Raw genomic sequence first — 21132 nt, forward strand, 5'->3', positions numbered from 1 at the left:
GTGAAGCGGCTAAAGAATTGTCAGTGCCCTTGACCATTTTGTTTAATTTGAGCCTCAGGAATGGGTCAGTCCCAAGGGGGTGGAAAGAGGGGAAAATAGTTCCGCTGCACAAAGGTGGTTCCAAGGCTGCTGTTGAAAATTACTGGCCAATCAGCATAACAGGAATCATTATCAAGGTCTTAGAGAAAATAGTCAAGAGGAAAATACAAGATTGGATAGAAGAAAATGGGATACTGTATCGGGGACAGCATGGTTTTGTGAAGGGTAGGTCATGCCTCAGTAACTTGCTCACGTATTATAACACAGTGACGGCTGAACTGGATAAGGGTAATGGGTTTACAGTGATTCTACTGGACCTTGCTAATACCTTTGACAGGATACCACATGGAATTCTAATCAGTAAATTGCAGCATATGGGGATGGACATAGGGTTGGTGAGATGGATAGGAGGGTGGTTGACGGAGAGATATCAGAGAGTGGTTTACTCAGGAGTAGAGTCAACAAACCTGTTACTAGTGGTGTGCCACAAGGATCTGTTCTTGGACCATTGCTGTTTAATTTGTTCATAAATGATATAGGAAAGGATCTGAGAGGAACAGTTCATTTGTTTGCGGATGATGGAAGTTGGGTAGGGCAATAGTGAATGCAGATGATGTCAAAATTTTGCAGGATGATTTGGATAGATTGGAGGTCTGGGCTAAGGAGAATGGATGTCAATTTAATTTAGCAAAATGTAAGGTTATGCATTTTGGGGTGAAAAGATTGGCGGCAGTTTACTGCATTGGTGGAACCGTGCTCCAGGAAATTGATGAGGCACGAGATTTAGGAGTGTTGGTGGATAAGGAATTGAAATTTAGGGGACACATTGCAAAAGTGGCCAAATCAGCTCATCAAATCACTTGGTTGCTGAAGAATACGTTGACAAGCAGAGACAAGCAGGTTATTGTTCCTCTGTATCGAGCCTTGATAAGACCCTATCTCGACTACTGTGCTCAGATTTGGTCACCTAAGTTTCTTCTTGATGGGGAGGAGGTGGAGAGGATCCAGAGGCGAGAGACCAAGATGATAGCAGGTCTGTGGAATGAACCTTATGAGAACAGGTTGAGGATTTGTGGGTTGCAAAAATTGGTTGATAGGCGGAGGAGGGGAGATATGATTGAGACATTCAAATTACTGAAGGGTTTCTATAAAATTAATTCAGAAGATATTTTTGAGAACAGGGCTGGTTGTGGGAGGACTAGGGGACATCCATGGAAAATGGGAATAAGTGTGGTTAGTAAAGGTGTTAGAGCTGGGTTCTTTACGTTTAGAGTAGTGAATGAGTGGAATGCGCTCCCTGAGTCTGTGGTGGATGCTGTGACAGTGAATGAGTTTAAGGCGAGGTATGATAGATACTGTATGAATGTCGAATAGTTGTGATGAATATGATTTGGGGCCTCCCTCGATGAGTCTAATGACTCCCTGGAGTTGCCCGTAATAATAGTAATAATAATAATCTCTAACTCCTTTTACAGCACTCTTTCCTCCATTCCTAAGCTTCTTCAACAACCTCCAGAATATTTTGCCACCTTCTTGATATTTATTTTCTATATTCTTGCCAAACTCCTCCCATGACTTTTGTTTAGCTAGTTTTTCACAGTGTTTAGCATTCTTGCATTTGTCTCTGTATTCTCTAAGAGCACAAGCTGACTTATTTGACAGGAACTTTTGATATGCTTTCTTCTTTTCCTTCACTGCCTCTTTAACTTCCTGTGTCCACCAGGGAGTTCTGATTTTTTTATCCTTGCAAATAATCTCACCATATGCCTCTCTGGCAGAATCAATCAATGTTTTCTTCAGAGTTTGCCACTGAATCTCCAAGGTTTGATTCCTGTTTTCAAACTCTTTCATTTTTTCTTCAATAATCTTTGTGTATTTTAGTCTACAGTTCACATCTGAGAGCTGCTCAACTTTTATTCGCTTTAAAACTTTCTTACATGTTATTCTTTTCAATATGAAATTCAATTTTATCCTGCTCAAGACTAAATAGTGATCACTTCCAATTTCAAATCCTCTGTACACTCTGGTGTCCTGCACCAGGGAGAAAACATCGCTATCAACAATAACATAGTCAATGAGACGTTTCTTATTCCTTGCCTCTTCTCTCCATGTGAATTTGTGCACATTTTTATGTTGGAACATGGTGTTAGTAATAACCAGTCCATGTCCTGAGCAGAAATCCCAACAGATATTTGCCATTATTATTAGCTTTGCTCTTTTCTCCAAATTTTCCCAAAATATTTTTGTATGTCTCACAATCATTTCCTACTCTGCTATTTAGATCCCCAACAAGGACCAACTTTTCATTTTTCATTGTGTCAGTTGCTTTTTCTAAAGCATCAAAAATTCCTCCACTTCTACTTTAGTAGAACCTTCTGTGGGACCATAGACACAAATAAGTTTCATTGTCCAGTTCTCCATTCTCATATTTGCCCACATCACTCTACTTGAGACTGCCTGCCATTCAAGAAGATTAGCCTCGCATTTTGTGTTGAATACCATGGCTACTCCTTCTTTACCTTGATTGTCATTGCCTGAATATAACATTTTGTATTTATTGCTCAGAAAGATCTCACCAGTTTTTGTCTTTTTTGTTTCAGTCACCCCTATTATGTCGATCCTTATCTAATTCCTCAGCTAGCTCCATTTCTTTGCCATTCAGGATTCTTATGTTGATAGTACCGATCTTTAACTCTGGTGATGTTCAGTTGGGGTTTGTTTTCAGATTTGTTCCAGTAGCTGACTTTTCGCTGTTCGCCCTGGTTCCCTGGCGAAAACAACGGGGGCCTTGTTTAACCGGGCAACGCCCCAGCCGGCATTTAAATTTTATATTTTTAATATTTTCAACATTTAAAATTTTATCTAATTCTTTTCTTTATGTGCTATGCTTCTAATGTTCCATGCAGCATATTTCACTAGGTTTTTCTTTTTCTAAAGTTTCTTAACCTTTTCCAGTTTGTGGACCTTTCCCATGTTTTCTGTCCGGTTTGGGTTTTCGTTGAGACTTGAAAGTAATATTTATTTCCCTATGTCAAGTGACTAGCTTGACGATAAGTATCCTAGTGGTGGGGCTGCAACCTTAAGACAATTAGGCTTGCCTTTTTTTTAGTATATAGTGGAAACTATAGTTTGAGAGGAAAGAGTCACCCCCTCGCCTTCGAATTACTCTAATAGCACTGGAGGGGGGGGGGGGGAGTAAGAAGTAAGAGAGAGTAGAGGAAAGAAGAGTAGAAGACCAGTCTACAGGTATGATATACCAAGTGTATATTGTATTAATTAAATACAATCCAGTCCATCAGAAATAATATTCTGAGTCATATGCCTTTAGCTTCAATTTAAACAAACATGCCATTCAAATATACCAGGGCAGTGGTTAATCAAGTGCCACAACTATGAAGTAAAAGAGTGACTCCAAAAATATTTGGCATTCTTGTGACAATGGGAACAAAAAAAGATGTTACTTATTAACTCATGTCCAAAGAACAGAATTGGCTTATGCAGTTCCTGGAAATTACTCTTTATATATGCTTACTTTTAGCATTTTGATAAAATTCATGAGTATACAATATTGAATGTTTAATTGGAATTTGTTGATCTCTCGTCTTTTTCTTTTATAAGTTCTCTCTCTTCTTTTAAATTAAAAAAAAAGTTTATTAAAAAAAAACATACCGAAGCTAAGAATTTCTGAAGCCCATATGAAGCATCAAGCTCTTCTTTACGTTGATGAGCTCGGTCTCTTAAAGCATTCCAGTTTTCAACTACTATATTTTGTTGTTCTAAGATGTGTTCAGCATTTCCACCAGGATAAGCTGCTTGCAGTCGTGCACTATCATCAATTAGGACTTGTAGCTAAAAGAGAAAATTTAATCATGAATATTTGAGAAACACGAGACTAGAAGAATCATTAAAAATTATTAACATACCTAACTTGTAAACATACCTAATTTGCAAATATCAAAATCTAATGCATATACTTTTACAAATACAATTAAAAAGTTCACACATTTTTTTTTAATAAACACAGATGCCAAGCTACATCAAATATAATTATTTCTTAATTCTTCAAATAATGGAAATTTACAAAAGTGGGGCAAAGAGCCATCCTGGTTGGCCAAGTGGTTAGTGTATTCACTCTCCAACTAACTGGATGCAAGTGTGAATCCCAGCATAGACACGGATGTCTCTTTTGGTGAGAAATGAATTTCATCACCAGGTGTGAAACTACTGCTCCTCTTATTAGAGTCCTGAAGCAGCTTGAAAAAATTGTGTTTGGTCTCTAGAGCTGAATTTCTGGACTATGTAAAAAATAAATAAAAATACAAAAACCATTGTATGAAGTTAATAAAATGCTGAAAAAAAATCCTTAGTCCATTATAAGCTAAAGAAAAAAAGCAATGCAAAGCAAAATAAATTTAATATACAGATATTTGAAACTGCTAGTTATCTATGCTCAGTCATACCTCTGATACAAGATACAATTTTAACAGTTTTGAAACAGAATTTGGAAAAATGCCTGATTGACCTTTAAATCAGACGTTTGGTGACAGTTCCTCATCAGTATTAAAATAATATACATATGTGAATCTTTAGGAGACCAAATAAATAAGTCAAGTTCAATTTTGGCTAGGCCATGTAATTATTGTCCAAACAAACTTTAAAATTTCATGGACAATCTGGTGAGTGGTATGCAATATAGCATTATTATGTTGTAGAGTAATGCTTGATAACTTTTTCTCAGATCTGGTCTTTTTCTTTGTAGGGTGCTTTTTAGGTTTTTTAAGTTTCACAATATTTATTTTTTTTTCATTGTTGCACCTTGATTTAAAAAATCTATAAAAATAGTCTCTCAGGGGATCCCTGTAACCCCTAGAGAGTGTCCCCTGGGTGGCGGATAGGGGAGCCCACCGTGTGTGTGTGTGTGTGTGTGTGTGTGTGTGTGTGTGTGTGTGTGTGTGTGTGTGTGTGTGTACATGGTGGGGTGGTCTGAATATACTGAATAAGGACTCGTGGACCAATAGGGCCATAAGGGGCAATCATTTTGATTGTAAGGGAAGCGGCACTCCCCATGGATCCCTAGCTCTCCTCTCCTTCTACTTTGAGGAAGATCCACTTACTTTAATCTTTCCTATAAGGCCTTATCAGCTAACTCTTCTTACTTTATGACCCTTATGCTATTAGAGTACTCAAGGGCCATGGGGTCTTTTCATTTCTGGCCTTACAACTATGCCCTCTCTATAAATCTTACTATATTTCTTCTATAATCTACTCTTTCCCCTTCAATATACCCTATTCCTCCTATGGGTTTAAATTCGGAAGAAGGCTAGTTCAGAAGCCTTAAGGTAGCAGCCCAACCACTGACCTATTCCATCGTCAGGCTAGTCCCCTGACATGGAGAACATGATCCTACTTGTAAGCTGACAGAAAAAGATAATTGGATTGAATCTATGGGAAATGACCCTGGAATGGAAAAGGGAAAATGAAAATGGAAACGACAAAATATAATACACATAGCAAACTGGAATGCAAGAGGAATAGCATATAAAGAAATAGAATTAGACCAGTTATTAAATGAAAGAAATTTTAAAATAGCAGTAATCACTGAAACAAAAAAGAAATTAAAAGGAACTATGAGAACTGAAAATTTTAATGTGATATACAGTGGAGTCGACAGACCAAAGAGCACAAGCAGGAGTCATGATTTGGATTCATAACTCCCTTTCAAAACAGTTAAAACATTATAAATTATGGAATGAAAGAATAATAGAAGCTAGAATAAAAATAAATAGAGGCTATTTAACAATAATTGGTTTATATGCCCCAGAAGAAGGAAGAGAACAGGATAATATTGATTTTTATAATCAGCTATAAAACATATATAATAAAATAAATAAAAATGATTACATAATTTTAGCAGGAGACTTAAATGGAAACATGAAAATTAATAATAATATAGGAATACATGGAGAACATGCTCTAAACAGAAATGGTAAAAAATTGATTGACTTTGTAGTTTATAATAATCTTATAATAATTAATTCTTTCTATAAACATAAAGACATACATAAATATACTTGGGCAGCAAGAGGATGGAAACCAATATTAGATTGGGATAGGGCGCTAGTGGGTCAAGCGCTACGGACGTGTTTTGAAGAGCTCCTGATTCAGATAAGTTTTACTAGGAATAATTAAGTATATATGCGTAATTGTTTAAGTAAGAGCGGCTGTAAACGTTGTACGCTACCGATATTATTAGTGTGGGGTTTTTTTTCTTGCTTAAACTAAATACGAAAACATTAATATTAGACCTAGTAACCTGCAGTGAAAAAAAAAAAAAACAATGGCGGCGGCATTGTCATTCCATGATTTTAATTTGAATTTCAGTCGGTTTGTTAAATGTGAGGTCTGTTATATGTATTCCTTCGATTACATAAATGATTTGTGGATGTTTAGTGCGGATGGAAGAAGGGTGTGTGCGAAATATGACCTGAATGAGGAATTGATGAATGCGAATATGAAGTTGATGACAGAAAGTGCTAGTACCGATTGTGTCGCGAGTGCACGTTTGAAAGAGAAGGATGGTGAAAAAGACAGGTAAAATTTTTAAAAATCAGGAAAAAAGAAAAAGAGCGATTTGACCACCGTAACGGATGTTAAAAGGGACGAAAGTGAGCGGAAAGAAATGAAATTGAGAGAACGAATGAAAGTAGAAATGGCGTGATGCAGAAATCGCAAGTAAAAAAAATCGAAAGAATGAATGATAGCGAAAAAAGAATGACTGATGGCGAAAGTTGGACGCATGTTGGAACGAAAGTACTGAACCAAAGAAAGATGAATGACAGTAAAAGTGAGAAGAATGATAGCGAAAGTTGGACGCATGTTAGTCCGAAAGTACGGAAACAAAGAAAGATATATGAGAGTGAAAGTGAGAAGAATGATAGTGAAAGTTGGACGTATGTTGGACCGAAAGTATGGAAACAAAGAAGGATGAATGAGAGGGAAAGTGAGAAGAGGGGGTCGAGAGTTAGAAAGTTAGAAAGATTTAATGATAGAGTGAATGTGTCGCGAGGTTCGGAAGGTGAATTGGATTGGATGAAGCAAGAAATGAAATGGATGCGGAATGAAATTAAGAGAATTCAGGTCAAAACTATTAAAATAAATCATGATGGCATGAAAGAGTTAACAAAAGATGAGCGAGTGGCATTGTATGGCGACTCCATTATTAAAGGTGTGCTAGAGGATAAAATGCACAAGGTGTGTTTTCCAGGCGGTAAAATGAGTAGAGTGATTGAGGCATTGAATATTAGGCGGGAACGAGCAAAAGAGTTAATTGTATTAATTGGTACAAATGATTTGAGAGAGAACAAAGAGCATGTCAAAATGAATGTCAGGAGACTGCTTGGAAAGATAAAGGAGAATAGTGTGACAGGAAGGGTGGTCAGTGTGTTGCCTAGGTATGATTGTGGTGAAATGAGGCGGACAGCAAGGATTATGAATGATATTCTGGATGAAATGTGTGAGGAGATGGGAGTACAGTTTGTTAATGTGTGGAATGAGTTTGAGGGACGAAGTGAGCTGTATGGGAGCAATGGACTGCATTTGAGTGGTTATGGTGCGAGTCGCTTGGAGAGACTGCTGCTGGAAAGTGGAGAAGTGAATAGAGAGAATGAATCAGATCGAGAGGGGAGTGATGTGGAAGAGCAGGAGAGTAAGACAGGAGAGATTGAAGGAGTGGAAATGAATGGGGAAGTGAGTGGTATGAGTATATAAAATGAGAGAATGGGTGTGTAAGAGGAGCAGGGAAACAAGGAGGCTCAGGGTGGACAGGGGTACACAGCGTGAGAAAGGTGGATGCTCCAAGAGGAGGTGAGAGCATGTGTAGGCAGGAAAGTAATGGGATGATCAGGGATCAAAAGGAAACAGATGGAATTGCAAAGGGTTCTAAAATGAAGAAGCAGAAAGGGAAATAGCCCCAGTCCAGCATGGAGAGATCATATCGAGTGAGTGGGATCAGTGGAACTAGCTGTAGATCCAGAAATGAGTTGTTGTGTTTGTATACCAATGCTAGAAGTATAAGAAACAAGGCGGATGAAATGGTTGCACTAATTGCGTCTGTGCACCCAGATATTGTCGGAATAAGTGAGACATGGTTAGATGAGGATGACATCCTGACAGGAATAGAGATGGAAAGGTATGATGTGTTTCGTGAGGATAGAAGGGGTAAAAAGGGAAGGGGGGTGCTATTGATGATAGAGAAAGAGTTATGTCCATACAAGGTAGAGATGCAAGAGGGAAATGGGGCCAGTGGTTTTGAGGCAGTATGGTGTGAGATAGAGGTGAATAGAATCAAATACTTGGTGGGATGTTGTTATAGACCTGGTAATGTGGATGGTGGTGATAGTGAAATGTATAGTCAAATAAGCCAAGCAAATAAGAAAAGGGTGATCACATTATGGGTGATTTTAATTATGGCAATATAGACTGGAATGAAGAGATAGCAACTGGAAGTAAAGAAAATGAGTTTCTTGAGTTTTTGAGGGATAACTACCTCAGACAGTATGTAACAGAGGGCACAAGAGGATTAAGGGTCTTGGATTTGGTCATCTCATCGGAGGATGTAATTATCAATGAGGTATCAAATCATCCACCAATTGGTGAAAGTGACCATGAGGTGATTACTTAGGTGGTTGCCAGCAGTGCAAGGACCCCTGTGAAAATAGAGTATATGTGGAACTACAAGGGGGGTGATTATGAAGAGCTCAGGAGACAGCTTGCAGGTGTAGCATGGAATGAGGAGTTAGCTGGAAAAGAGATCAATGCAGCTTGGGGATTTTCAAAAAATATTTAGTGGATGCAATGTCTAAATGTATACCACGGGTGAGAAGGTTAAATAAGGTAGGTGTGAGATGGATGAATAAAGAGATTAAGCATGCAATACAGAGAAAATGGGCATTGTGGAGGCAGCATAAGAGAAGTGGAAGTAACCAATTTCATGAGGTCTACAAAGACCAGGCAAGGAGGGTAACTTGGTTGGTGAGAGTAGCTAAAGAGAGGTATGAACAGCAGTTAGCTAATGAAGCTAAAAAAAGAATCCTAGGGAGTTCTTTCGATATGTAGCCAGCAAAAGAAAGAATGATTATGGAAGGATGACATTGATTGGAGGAAATGGTATAAAGACAGCTGTTGCAGAATGTGTGGTGGAGATACTTAATGAGCAGTTCATAAAGATCTTTCAATCTTGTGAATGTGACTTCATGGAGAGATTAAGAGCAGTTGATGATGGGGAGGAGAGACTGACTGTAAGTGAGCAAGAGGTGTTTGGGGAGTTGAGTAAACTAGATGTAAATAAGGCTGTGGGACTTGATAATATATCACCGCGTATTCTGAAGGAATGTGCCAGAGAGTTGACACCTGCCTTGACATATTTTTTTAATACAAGTCTTGCACTTGGTCAAGTCCCTAAAGAGTGGAAGGAGGGCAAGATTGTGCCACTTCATAAAGGAGGTGATCGAACTCAAGCATCAAACTATAAGCCTATCTGTGTGTCAGGTGTTGTGGTTAAGTTGTTGGAGAAGCTTGTGAGAACTAGGATCCAGAGTTGGGTTGACAACAATGGTATAATCTTTGATGGACAGTATGGATTTGCTAAAGGGAGATCATGTTTTAGTAATCTACTTACTTATTACAATAAAGTGACTGCTTCCTTGGACAGAGGAGAAGGATACACAGTAATATACTTGGATTTCGCAAAAGCTTTTGATAGAGTACCTCATGATAAGTTGACAGTCAAACTAGAGCAGATGGGGTTGGATATTAGATTAGTGCATTGGATTGGAGACTGACTATCTGATAGGTATCGACAAGTTGTGTATGGGGGTGCAATATCCAGGAAAAGGAAAGTCACTAGTGGAGTGACTCAGGGATCTGTTTTAGGGCCATTACTATTTAACTTGTATATTAATGATATTGGCGAAGATTTGGATGGAGATATTCAGTTGTTTGCAGATGATGCAAAGTTGGGACGAACCATAAAGAGTAGTGAAGATGTTGTGGCCTTGCAAGAAGACTTGAATAAATTGAGTGATTGGGTAAGCAAATGGGGATGTGAGTTCAATGTTGCAAAATGTAAGGTTTTAAAATTTGGAAAACAAAGATGGGATGCAGAATTTATGCTTGGTGAGAATATATTGTTGGAAGTAGAGGAAATAAGAGATCTGGGAGTGATAGTGGATAAGGATCTAAAATTTAGGGGACACATCGCCAAAATTGTGAAGAAAACACAAAGACTTCTGGGAATGATGAGGAGGATACTGACGTGTAGAAGTAGGGAGATTCTTGTTCCATTGTATAAGGCTTTGATTAGGCCACACATGGACTATTGTGCCCAGATTTGGTCACCTGGTTTTCAGAAGGATGAAGAGATGTTGGAAAGGGTCCAAAGGCGACTGACTAAGGTAGTTTCTGACCTCTGGAATGTCGAGTATGAGGAAAGATTGAAAAGATGTAATTTGCAGAGTCTAGTGGAGAGAAGGAAGAGGGAAGATATGATAGAGACCTACAAGTTGGTAAGGGGTTGTTATAGGATCAATGGTGGAGAAGTTCTACAGAGAATAGCGGGAGATCAGGGGAGAACCAGAGGTCATCCCTGTTAACTGTATAAAGAGGGTGTGAGTGGGGGGATTGAGAGGCAGGTTTTTTTCGTGCAGAGTTGTGAGTGATTGGAATGCCTTGCCTGAGAGTGTAGTGTCTGCAAGGAGTTTGAATGTGTTTAAGACACGGTATGATGATATGTGTGTGTGAGATAAAAGGACCTCCTAGATGAGTCTTTGACTCCATGAGGTCTTGTTTAATAATAATAATATTACTTCATGTTAAATGAAAAGACATCAAAATTTTCACTAGATGTTAGAGTTCACAGAGGATATGAAATAAGCAGTGACCACTTCCTTGTTAAAATAAAATTAAGATTACCACCTAAATGGCTACAAGTAACAAGAACAAAGAGAAAAATTGAAACATTTGTTTATAAAACTAGACTATTGAATGACACAAATGTACAATGGCTATATGAACAAAGAATTAACCAATATCTAGATAAAATAAAACAAAATGAAGAAATAGAAATAGAATGGCTTAATATAAAAATGATACTAAATGCAGCAGCAAATGAAAGCTTAGGAAAGACCAAAAAATTCAATGCAAGAAAAAAACTGAAGATCTGGGATGATACAATCAAAGAAATAATCAAAAAGAAAAAAGAAGCCTATCACAAATGGTTAAGCAGTAAAAGATTAGAAGATGAAATAGAATATAAAAGAATAAGAGCCATAGCTAAAAGAGAAGTCAGAAAAAGACAGAGAATCATGGAATAAATTTGTTTCTAATTTAGAACATGATTTATATAAAATAAGACCCAATGTATATAAGATTTTGAAACACCTAAATGCAGATACCAAAGAAAACATAAAATTAAACACTGAATTGAAATTAGAAGAATTTCTAAATTACTAACAGAACTGTGGACAGACAAATATTTTAAAAAAGACAACTGGCAAACAATTAACAAAAATGAAAAGGAAATAACTGAAGAAGAATTAGAAATCAGCCTGAAAGAAACAAGAAACGGAAAATCACCTGGCGAAGATAAGCTAGGTTCAGAACTATATAAGTACGCAGGAACAAGATTCAAAGAAAGACTCTTATTATTTTTAAATAAAATTTACTCAACTGGTATCCCCCAAATAGAATGGAAAAAAGCAATTGTGATTCCTATCTTTAAGAAACGTAATAGAGATAACCCTAAAAACTATAGAGGTATCAGTATACTAAATTCCTGTTACAAAATATATAGCAGAATCTTAAATAACAAACTAATGAAATATTCAGAAAACTTTATTCTAGAGGTACAGAATGGATTTAGAAAAGGACGATCATGTACAGACCCAGCCTTTTGCCTAAAATTAATAATAGAGAAAAGAACAGAGTATAATTTAGAAACACATATTGCATTTATTGACTTTGAAAAAGCGTTTGACAAAGTTAAAAGAAACATATTATTTAACATATTAAAACAAAGACAAATACCAAATAATATCCTTAAAGCTATCACAAGTATATATGAAAATAATCAAATACAAATAAGATTAAATCATGAGCTATCATATACAAGAGAGATAAACCAAGGGATCCGACAGGGATGTCCCCTCTCAGCAACTCTTTTTAATATCTACTTAAATGAAATAATAATAAAATGGAGTAAAAATTTACATCAAGGAATTAAACTTTCACCTACAGTTAACTTAAACACTCTCCTCTTTGCAGACGACCAAATACTAATTACAAATTCCGAAGATAACTTACAGAAAGCTATTTTAAATCTAAATGAGATATCCAAAGATTATGGTATGATAATATCAATGGAAAAATCAAAAACTATGGCCTTTAAAGGACAAGATCCAGCAAGAACCAAAATAGTAATAGATAACAAGATCTTAGAACAGGTGAATTTATTTAACTACCTAGGATGTATGATCACATATGAAAATGAAAAAGATATAAACGTAAAAATTGTAAAATATTTAAAAATAACAGGTGTAATTAACTCTATATTTAAACCAAACCTAGTTCAAAAACAAACCAGGCTAAAAGTATACAATACATTAGCCCTACCGGTCTTAATGTATGGAAGCAAAATCTGGACAATAAAACAAAAAGACAAACAAAGATTACCAACAGCAGAAATGAAGTTTATGAGAAAAACTGCAAAGTATACCCCATTTGATCACAAAAGAAATGAAGATATTATGAAAGAATTAAACCAAGAACCAGTAATAGAAAAAATTAAAAAATATAAACATAAATGGATGGAACACGTTCAAAGAATGAAAACAGAAAGATTACCAAAACAAGCCTTAAAGTACAAGCCATTAAGAAAAAGAAAACCAGGACGTCCTCTTAAACGATTCAACGATGACGTCTAAGGCCGGAACAGGCCATGCTAGGCCTAAATCCTTGATACATATGATGATAAAAATAGTGAATTTGGTTCTTGGACTTGGAAAGCATTGGTCTTTTTGATGCAGGTGAAGATGGACTTGCACTTCATTCTTGAGATTGACACCAGCTTGCAGTCAGAAATTAAAGCCTCATTACCAATAATAACAGGGGGAGAAAAATGAGGATTCTTCGCAAAATCAGAAATCTTTCACCTCTCTTTGCAATCAATAATGTTAACAAATTTTCTGCTATCCTATCCTTTCTGCCTTTCTATCATCTGACACATTATTCTTAGAAAACCAAGCCTTAAACAAAGTTCTTTAGCAGCTACACAGCAGTTTTTCTGAACCCATTCATCATTCACCTTTCTATAATTATCAGCTAAGATGACTGGTCCTAGTCTAAGATGACCTGGTCTGAAAGAATTTAGGCAGGTCTTCTAAAATACATTCTCACATTTTTATTTTGCAAACTCATCTTCTTACATTATAGATAAACACCACATATGCCAATCAATTCCTGATTAATTAACAGAGGCTTGTCTTCTCATAAATTTACTAGGAGTTCATCAACATCTCTTGCTACATGTGCACAGATTGGTAATCATTAAAAACGCATAAGAAGAAATACAAATGTAATATTAATATGTTTTATAGAAGAGAAGTTAAAAATTTATAAAAGAACTGAGGTCAGTAGATAGGCATTCAGGATTTTATAAGACAACAGATATGATTTTCAGTCTTATATTTAAATATATATATACATAAGACCCCAAGAGATGATTTCTTTTTTCTCAATGGTCAGATGACAGGCCGACTCCCCTATGAATAAGAAATCTTTGCCGCTGGTTCCATCTCTGGTCATTTCTGTCATCTCTATCAATCTTGATAACTGTGACCTTTCCTTCAAAGACTGTAACTAAGTTTTTTTTTTTTGGTCAGCCTCTTGATCATCTCCCTCCAGTGATTCCATTCAAGACTATATTTGGTAATCTCTGAGAGGGCATTCTTCGGAGGTGTCCAAACCATCTTAATTGTTGTTTAAGAATTATATCCATGATATATTCGCTATGGTTTAATTTGTGTATGACTTGCTCCATGTCATGGATATACATGTTGTCATAGATAGTTTGAGACTTTTTTGAAATACTGTTATTTTTGAACATTTCATTTTGTTTAATTTATTCATATTAGACCATTCTTATATTATCTGTATTTTATTGTTTCTGTGTTGTCAAGAGAACAGTCATGAGACTGCCAAGATAAGTAAATTGCTTTACTTGTTCAAGTATGTAACCTTCTAAGTTTATTGAAATTTTTTCCTCATCTCTTCCTTTTTTCATTGTTTTAGTTTTGCTTACATTGATTTTCATTCAAAAGTTTTACCCTTCAACCTTTTCCAATTGTACTGAAGATTCTGAAAAAATAATAATATGGTTGATATTCATGTTGATATTAATGTGGTTGATATTCGTGCCATTTATTTGTAGACCTGGTTCTTTGGCTATGGTTTTGTAGATTTCTTCAAGAAAGATAGCAAATAAATTTCATGAGAGCAGGCAACCCTGCATGACTCCTTTTTTATACTTTGAATTTGTCTGTTTTTATTTTATTAAATTTGAGAGTTGCTTTGGTATCTTTATAATAATTCATAATAAAGGTTTGTATTTCTGAATCATCATCATCATCATCAAATTCCTGCCATGTACCCTCAAGGGGTGTACAGGATATGATAGTACTACATGAAAAAAATTACATCATTATTAATTTCCTATCTACAATTTTCCTCCAAATCAGTCTGTTACTTGTCAAGACTCCAACATTATCAGATCTTATATTTCTATCGTCTAAAGCACTTTGTATCGTATCAATCCACCTATATCTTGGCCTTCCTCTGGGTCGTTTTGCTGCCACCCTGGCAGAGAACACTTGTTTTGCTAATCTTTCCTCGCCCATTCTATTTAAGTGACCATACCACCTGAGATTAGCTCTGCTAACGCATTCCTGGATGCTGACAATGTCAAGTTCTTTCCTAATATCCTCGTTTTTAATATGATATTGCCATTGATGCCATCTGTTCACGCCTATAATCTTTCTCAGGACTCTCATATCTGTGGTCTCTAGTCTTTGGTCAAGTGTTTTACTGCTGACCCAGCTCTCAGATCCATAAGTTAAAACTGGTTTGAACACTGTCTTGTATACAGCTAATTTAGTGTTCTGACTAATTTCTCTCTTATTCCATATGAATTTATTCAATTGACTTCCCACCATACCAGCTTTGCTGATTCTGTTGTCTATTTCTATATTTAATTTACCATCTTCAGTAAAAATCGTGCCTAAATAGCTGAAATGTTTTACTTGTTCCACAGGTTCTCCATTCACAACACAGTTGACATTTTCAATGATTCTGCCTATTTTCATTGTCTTTATCTTTTTATTGCTGACCTTCATACCATATCTATTACAACAGCTATTCAATTTAGTCAGAGAATCTTGCAGACTTGTAGCAGATTTATTTAGAAGTATAACATCATCTGCATAAAGCAAAGAGCTGACATTAACATCTCCAATTTTGATATCATGTTTAATACCACTTTCCTTCATAATGTGATCCATATAGATAATGAATAACAGAGGGGATAATGTACATCCTTGTCTCACACCAGATTTAACATTAAACCATCTTCCTGTACTTCCTTCAATTCTGACTGCTGACTTACAACTCAAATAAAGACTAAGTATTGCTTGGTATAATGCCCCATTCACACCATATAACTGCAGCGTATTGAATAGCTTCTCTCTTGGCACCTTGTCATATGCCTTTTCCAGATCGACAAAACTTAAATACAGATCTCTGTTATATTCCCATGCTTTCTCGACTATTTGTCGTAAAGTGAAGATCTGATCCTGACAGCCTCTATTTGGCCTGAATCCAGCTTGTTCTTCACCAAGCTTTTCTTCCACAATTCTTCTCAACCGTTTCTCAAGTATACTTGCATAGATCTTGCCAGGAACACTCAGTAGAGAAATACCTCTGTAATTCTCACATTCAGTTTTATTTCCCTTTTTATATATGGGTACTATGAGAGCTCTACTCCAATCATCGGGAATTCGTCCCTCTGTCCAGGCTTTCTGAACTATGCAGTGCAGCCACTGTAATACTCTTATACCACCATACTTCAGCATTTCTGGTCGAATATCATCTACTCCTGCTGCCTTTCCACATTTCAAGCCTTTGATGGCTTTTTCTACTTCAAGTATGGATATGTATTCCTGACTGCATGCCTGGTCAGTGTTTTTTACCACTGTGCTGTCATCACTGCTTGTTTCATTGAGCAGTTTTTCAAAGTAATTACTCCATACTTCAAGGATATCTTTTTCTCCCGTTTTCATGTCACCTTTATCATCTCTAATTCCTTTTACAGCACTCTTTCCTCCATTCTTAAGTTTCTTCAACAACCTCCAGAATATTTTGCCGCCTTCTTGATATTTATTTTCTATATTCTTGCCAAAGTCCTCCCATGACTTTTGTTTAGCTAGTTTTACACAGTGTTTAGCATTCTTGCATTTGTCTCTATATTCTCTAAGAGCAAAAGCTGACTTATTTGCCAGGAACTTTTGGTATGCTTTCTTCTTTTTCTTCACTGCCTCTTTAACTTCCTGTGTCCACCAGGGAGTTCTGATTTTTTTATCCTTACAAACAACCTCACCACATGCCTCTCTGGCAGAATCAATCAATGTTTTCTTCAGAGTTTGCCACTGAATCTCCAAGGTTTGGTTCCTGTTCTCAAACTCTTTCATTTTTTCTTCAATAATCTTTGTGTATTTTAGTCTACAGTTCACATCTGAGAGCTGCTCAACTTTTATTCGCTTTAAAACTTTCTTACATGTTATTCTTTTCAATATGAAATTCAATTTTATCCTGCTCAAGACTAAATAGTGATCACTTCCAATTTCAAATCCTCTGTACACTCTGGTGTCCTGCACCAGGAAGAAAACATCACTATCAACAATAACATAGTCAATGAGACTTTTCTTATTCCTAGCCTCTTCTCTCCATGTGAATTTGTGCACATTTTTATGTTGGAACATGGTATTAGTAATGACCAGTCCATGTCCTGAGCAGAAATCCAACAGATATTTGCCATTATTATTAGCTTTGCTCTTTTCTCCAAATTTTCCCAAAATATTTTTGTATGTCTTACAATCATTTCCTACTCTGCTATTTAGATCCCCAACAAGGACCAACTTTTCGTTTTTCATTGTGTCAGTTGCTTTTTCTAAAGCCTCAAAAAATTCCTCCACTTCTACCTTAGTAGAACCTTCTGTGGGACCATAGGCACAAATAAGTCTCATTGTCCAGTTCTCCATTCTCATATTTGCCCACATTACTCTACTTGAGACTGCCTGCCATTCAAGAAGATTAGCCTCGTATTTTGTGTTGAATACTATGGCTACTCCTTCTTTTCCTTGATTGTCATTGCCTGAATATAACATTTTGTATTTATTGCTCAGAAAGAGCTCACCAGTTTTGGTCTTTTTTGTTTCAGTCAAACCTATTATGTCGATCTGGTACTTATCTAATTCCTCAGCTAGCTCCATTTCTTTGCCATTCAGGCTTCTTACGTTGATAGTACCGATCTTTAACTCTGGTGATGTTGAGTTGGGGTTTATTTTCAGATTTGTTCCAGTAGCTGACTTTTCGCTGTTCGCCCTGGTTCCCTGGCGAAAACAACGGGTGCCTTGTTTAACCGGGCGACGCCCCAGCCGGCATGAAATTTTGTCATGTTGTACCATCATTCTATATTTTGGTTTAACCAATAAGAATACAATTTGGTCGGCTAAATCCCAAATTGCCAGCCCATCCTCGTCCGTTCAGTATCCAAGTAGATACCCAACAGGGTGCACCACGAGAAGGTGAGGATTGGACATTAGGTCAGAAGCCCTGGTCGGTTCTCCGCATTCCTTTAAAGGCTATGTGGAGGTCTCCTCTCAGTTATACAGCTTTGACCCTTAAGCACCCTATTTCTGAATCTAATGTCACAAATTTTAATATGTTTATCATTCTATTCCTATCAAAACAATCGTATGCTTGTTTGAAGTCAAGAAAACTGAAGTGTATATGTAAGTTATATGCCCAGTACTTTTCACCAGGCTATTAACTATAAAAAATATGGTTATCAATCATGCTTCAGACCAAGGAGGTTCTAAAGCATGCTTGATCTTTGCCTATAGTCTCATTTATTAAAGCCTGGATTCTGTGTGTAATGCATGTGAAGATTTTGTAGCTATGACTCAGCAATGTTATGGGTCTATAATTTTCACACCTTTGGTTATCTTCCTTTTTGAAAATTGGTACTAGATGCCAGTCTTCCAGTCATCTAGTCATCTGGAATTTTACCAGTATATAGTATTTGGTGAAAAAGTTCAAGCAGGATGATTTATAAAAAAAGATGATTTATATGCAAGATTTATTTCGATTAGTAAAGAAAATATAATTAAAAATAAAACAAAGACTAAAATAAACCTTACCTGTGCTTCTAAAGCTACCAAATCATTTTCAAATCCTTCATGTTTTCTTTGCAGGTTCTGTACTGAATTTATGTCTCGTCCCAAGTCACTAGGAATACTCGTGTACTTTTCTTGAATGCGAGACAAAGCATCAGCAACATCTCTATTAAAGCGGTGAATTTCTCCTGCAGCATGCAATTTTTGATCTCTAGCATCTATATATTCTAGGAGAAGGTTCCATGCTTGACTGTAATGAAAAATATGCATAATATGTATATAAAAAATATTTGAGATTCTGATCTGATTAAATTAATGTATTCCCTGAGAAAACTAAAAGAAAAACATAACAAAAAGCTGGAAATGTACTTTTTATGTTACAACAAATTTATACAAAGCAAAAATTCATTGAACACAAGCAAACTAAAATATTATAAATTTGTGTTGTGGAACTAGATATCTTTCCAACAGTATTTTTATGAGACATAATGATAAACATGGATTCTATATTTTGGATTTTAATCACATATTATACATTCTAATGTAATAACTACTATGAACTATAAATTAAATATCATGATTAATGCTATGAACTAATATTTACATCATAAATATCTAAATGCTAATAAAGAACACATATATCTAACCTGGTTGGCCGAGTGGTTAGCGTACCTGCTCTCCAGCCAAAATGCTGTGGGTTCGAATCCTGCCATGAGCATGAATGTTTGTGCTTGTCTGTGAAAATACTAGTGGTGATGATGGGCAGTAGATGCCATTGTTGTTGTTGTAGATGATCCAATTTGCTGTAGTTGGTGGATTGAGTGGTGGAGCCTGAGAGTTGTAGAGTAGGTGCCCTCCCTTGATGAATCTTTGAACTCCTTCGAGGTGTCACGTAATAATAATTATCATGCATACATCTCATGCAATCTAAGTCTGAAACATTACAGTTACATATTATTCACCTATATCTTCTCCTTCACATGTTAGGCTCAATTATCTGTCAGTGGTAATTAACTTTGGCTTTATATAAACTAACTTAGAGCTTCAGCAGAAGATTGTAACATAGCAGCCAAGTAAATAGCATTTTCACTTTCAAAACAAAAGTAGTATGTTGCCAATGAAATCATGGATGTTGGTGCATGTCATTAGGTGACAGATGATTTTCATATCTTTATATGAGATACTGTCTTCTTTACTGGAGGATAAAGCAGTTTGAAAAAAAATTTCACATTGATTTCCAGATTATCTAAACCCACCAGCACCACCTGCTTCTATTGCACATTAGTGCAATAGATTTGCAACTTTCCCTGGGTCATTTTCGAACAAGAAAAAGTTAATCCTACTGTGTGTGTGTGTGTGCTCCTAAGTTGGACTGTTTGTTCTGCATGACAACAAAACATGCATTTCTGGAAGGGGAAAAAATCCAACCATCTGTGAACGAGACCAACCAACTCACCTTCAGTTGAAATGCTCTTACAAAGTTTGCACATTTTTGTTTGCAAAAGTTTGTTTACTTCTTAAATGGAAGCAAACTTGGATCTTTGCAACCAAAAGTTATTTTATTTGAGTAAGTTTTTTAATTTTGCAGGAGGTTTAAAGGTGGCTTTAAGGTGTTGTATTTCTGTAGTATTCTGTTTATTTTATTTGATATCCCTTTAATGCATGCAATGATTACAGTTTTATAGTAGTCTAGTTTATTTGTTTTTAAGTGAGGCCTTGTGAAGGATTTTATTGATGGTACTTTAGCTGTAGCCATTTTTAATGACACCTAGTTTTTTGTGTTTGGTAGTGGTAGGAGCTTGTGTATGTATTGGCCAGTATGTGTAGGTTTATGGTAAACAGTGAAGGAAAGACTGCCAGAAGAAAGACACGTGACAAGCGTATCTAGAAAAGGAAGTGTGTTCTGCTTTTCAATCTGAATTGTATGCATTTGTGTTGTTTGTTCAGGTGGCTGAGGAAAGTGTCTAATGGCTGGTGGCCATGGGACCAGATAACGAAAACATTGTCAATGTATCTAAGCCAGACTTTGGGTTTTAAAGGAAAAGACTCTAGATCATGTTGCTCAAAATATTCCATATAAAAGTTGGCAATTGTGGAGATAATGGTGACCCCATGTCTGTGCCTTCCTTTTGGGTAGAAAGTGTTTTGCTACACAAAATAGCCAGAATGTAGTACATGTGCAAAGAGTGCTGTGATATCAGGATGGAATTTGTCCTGTAATAGAAGGATTGTGTCGTTGATTGGGACGTTTGTGAAGAGGATATATAAGAGACAACATGATTTTGTGAAGGGTAGGTCTTGCCTTAGTAATTTGCTCACTTTTTATAATAAAGGGGCAATGGAGTTTGATAAGGGAAATGACAAAATTTCACAAATAATTCTGTTGTGTAAGTTGGACAAATGTAGATGGATGTGAATCTGGTGATTTGGATTAGAGGGTCACTGATAGAGAGATATCAACGATTGGTTTATGGAGGAGTCGAGTACAGGAGAAGGAAGGTTTCAGTGGTGTACCACAGGTCACCTTCCTTTATGATGCTAAACTGGGAAGAGTGATGGAAAATGAAAGTGATGCACAGATCCTGCAGGAAGA

At 36.4% G+C, this 21132-nt stretch overlaps 1 protein-coding gene across 1 annotated transcript in view; it reads right to left on the reverse strand.

Moving 5' to 3' along the window:
• kst (spectrin beta chain, non-erythrocytic 5 kst) overlaps positions 1-21132 on the reverse strand; it is a 687893-nt gene that overhangs the window by 305899 nt on the left and 360862 nt on the right. The window contains exons 43-44 of the mRNA XM_090398802.1: positions 18564-18789; positions 3709-3888 (exon numbers count right to left, since the gene is read on the reverse strand). Coding sequence (XP_090254928.1) covers positions 3709-3888; positions 18564-18789 — 406 coding nt within the window. The remainder of the gene's footprint in view (positions 1-3708; positions 3889-18563; positions 18790-21132) is intronic.

Source organism: Typopeltis vanoorti, chromosome 10, assembly GCF_054136105.1.
Source record: "Typopeltis vanoorti isolate ZY-2024b chromosome 10, IOZ_Tvanoo_1.0, whole genome shotgun sequence".
NCBI classification, from domain to species: domain Eukaryota; kingdom Metazoa; phylum Arthropoda; class Arachnida; order Uropygi; family Thelyphonidae; genus Typopeltis; species Typopeltis vanoorti.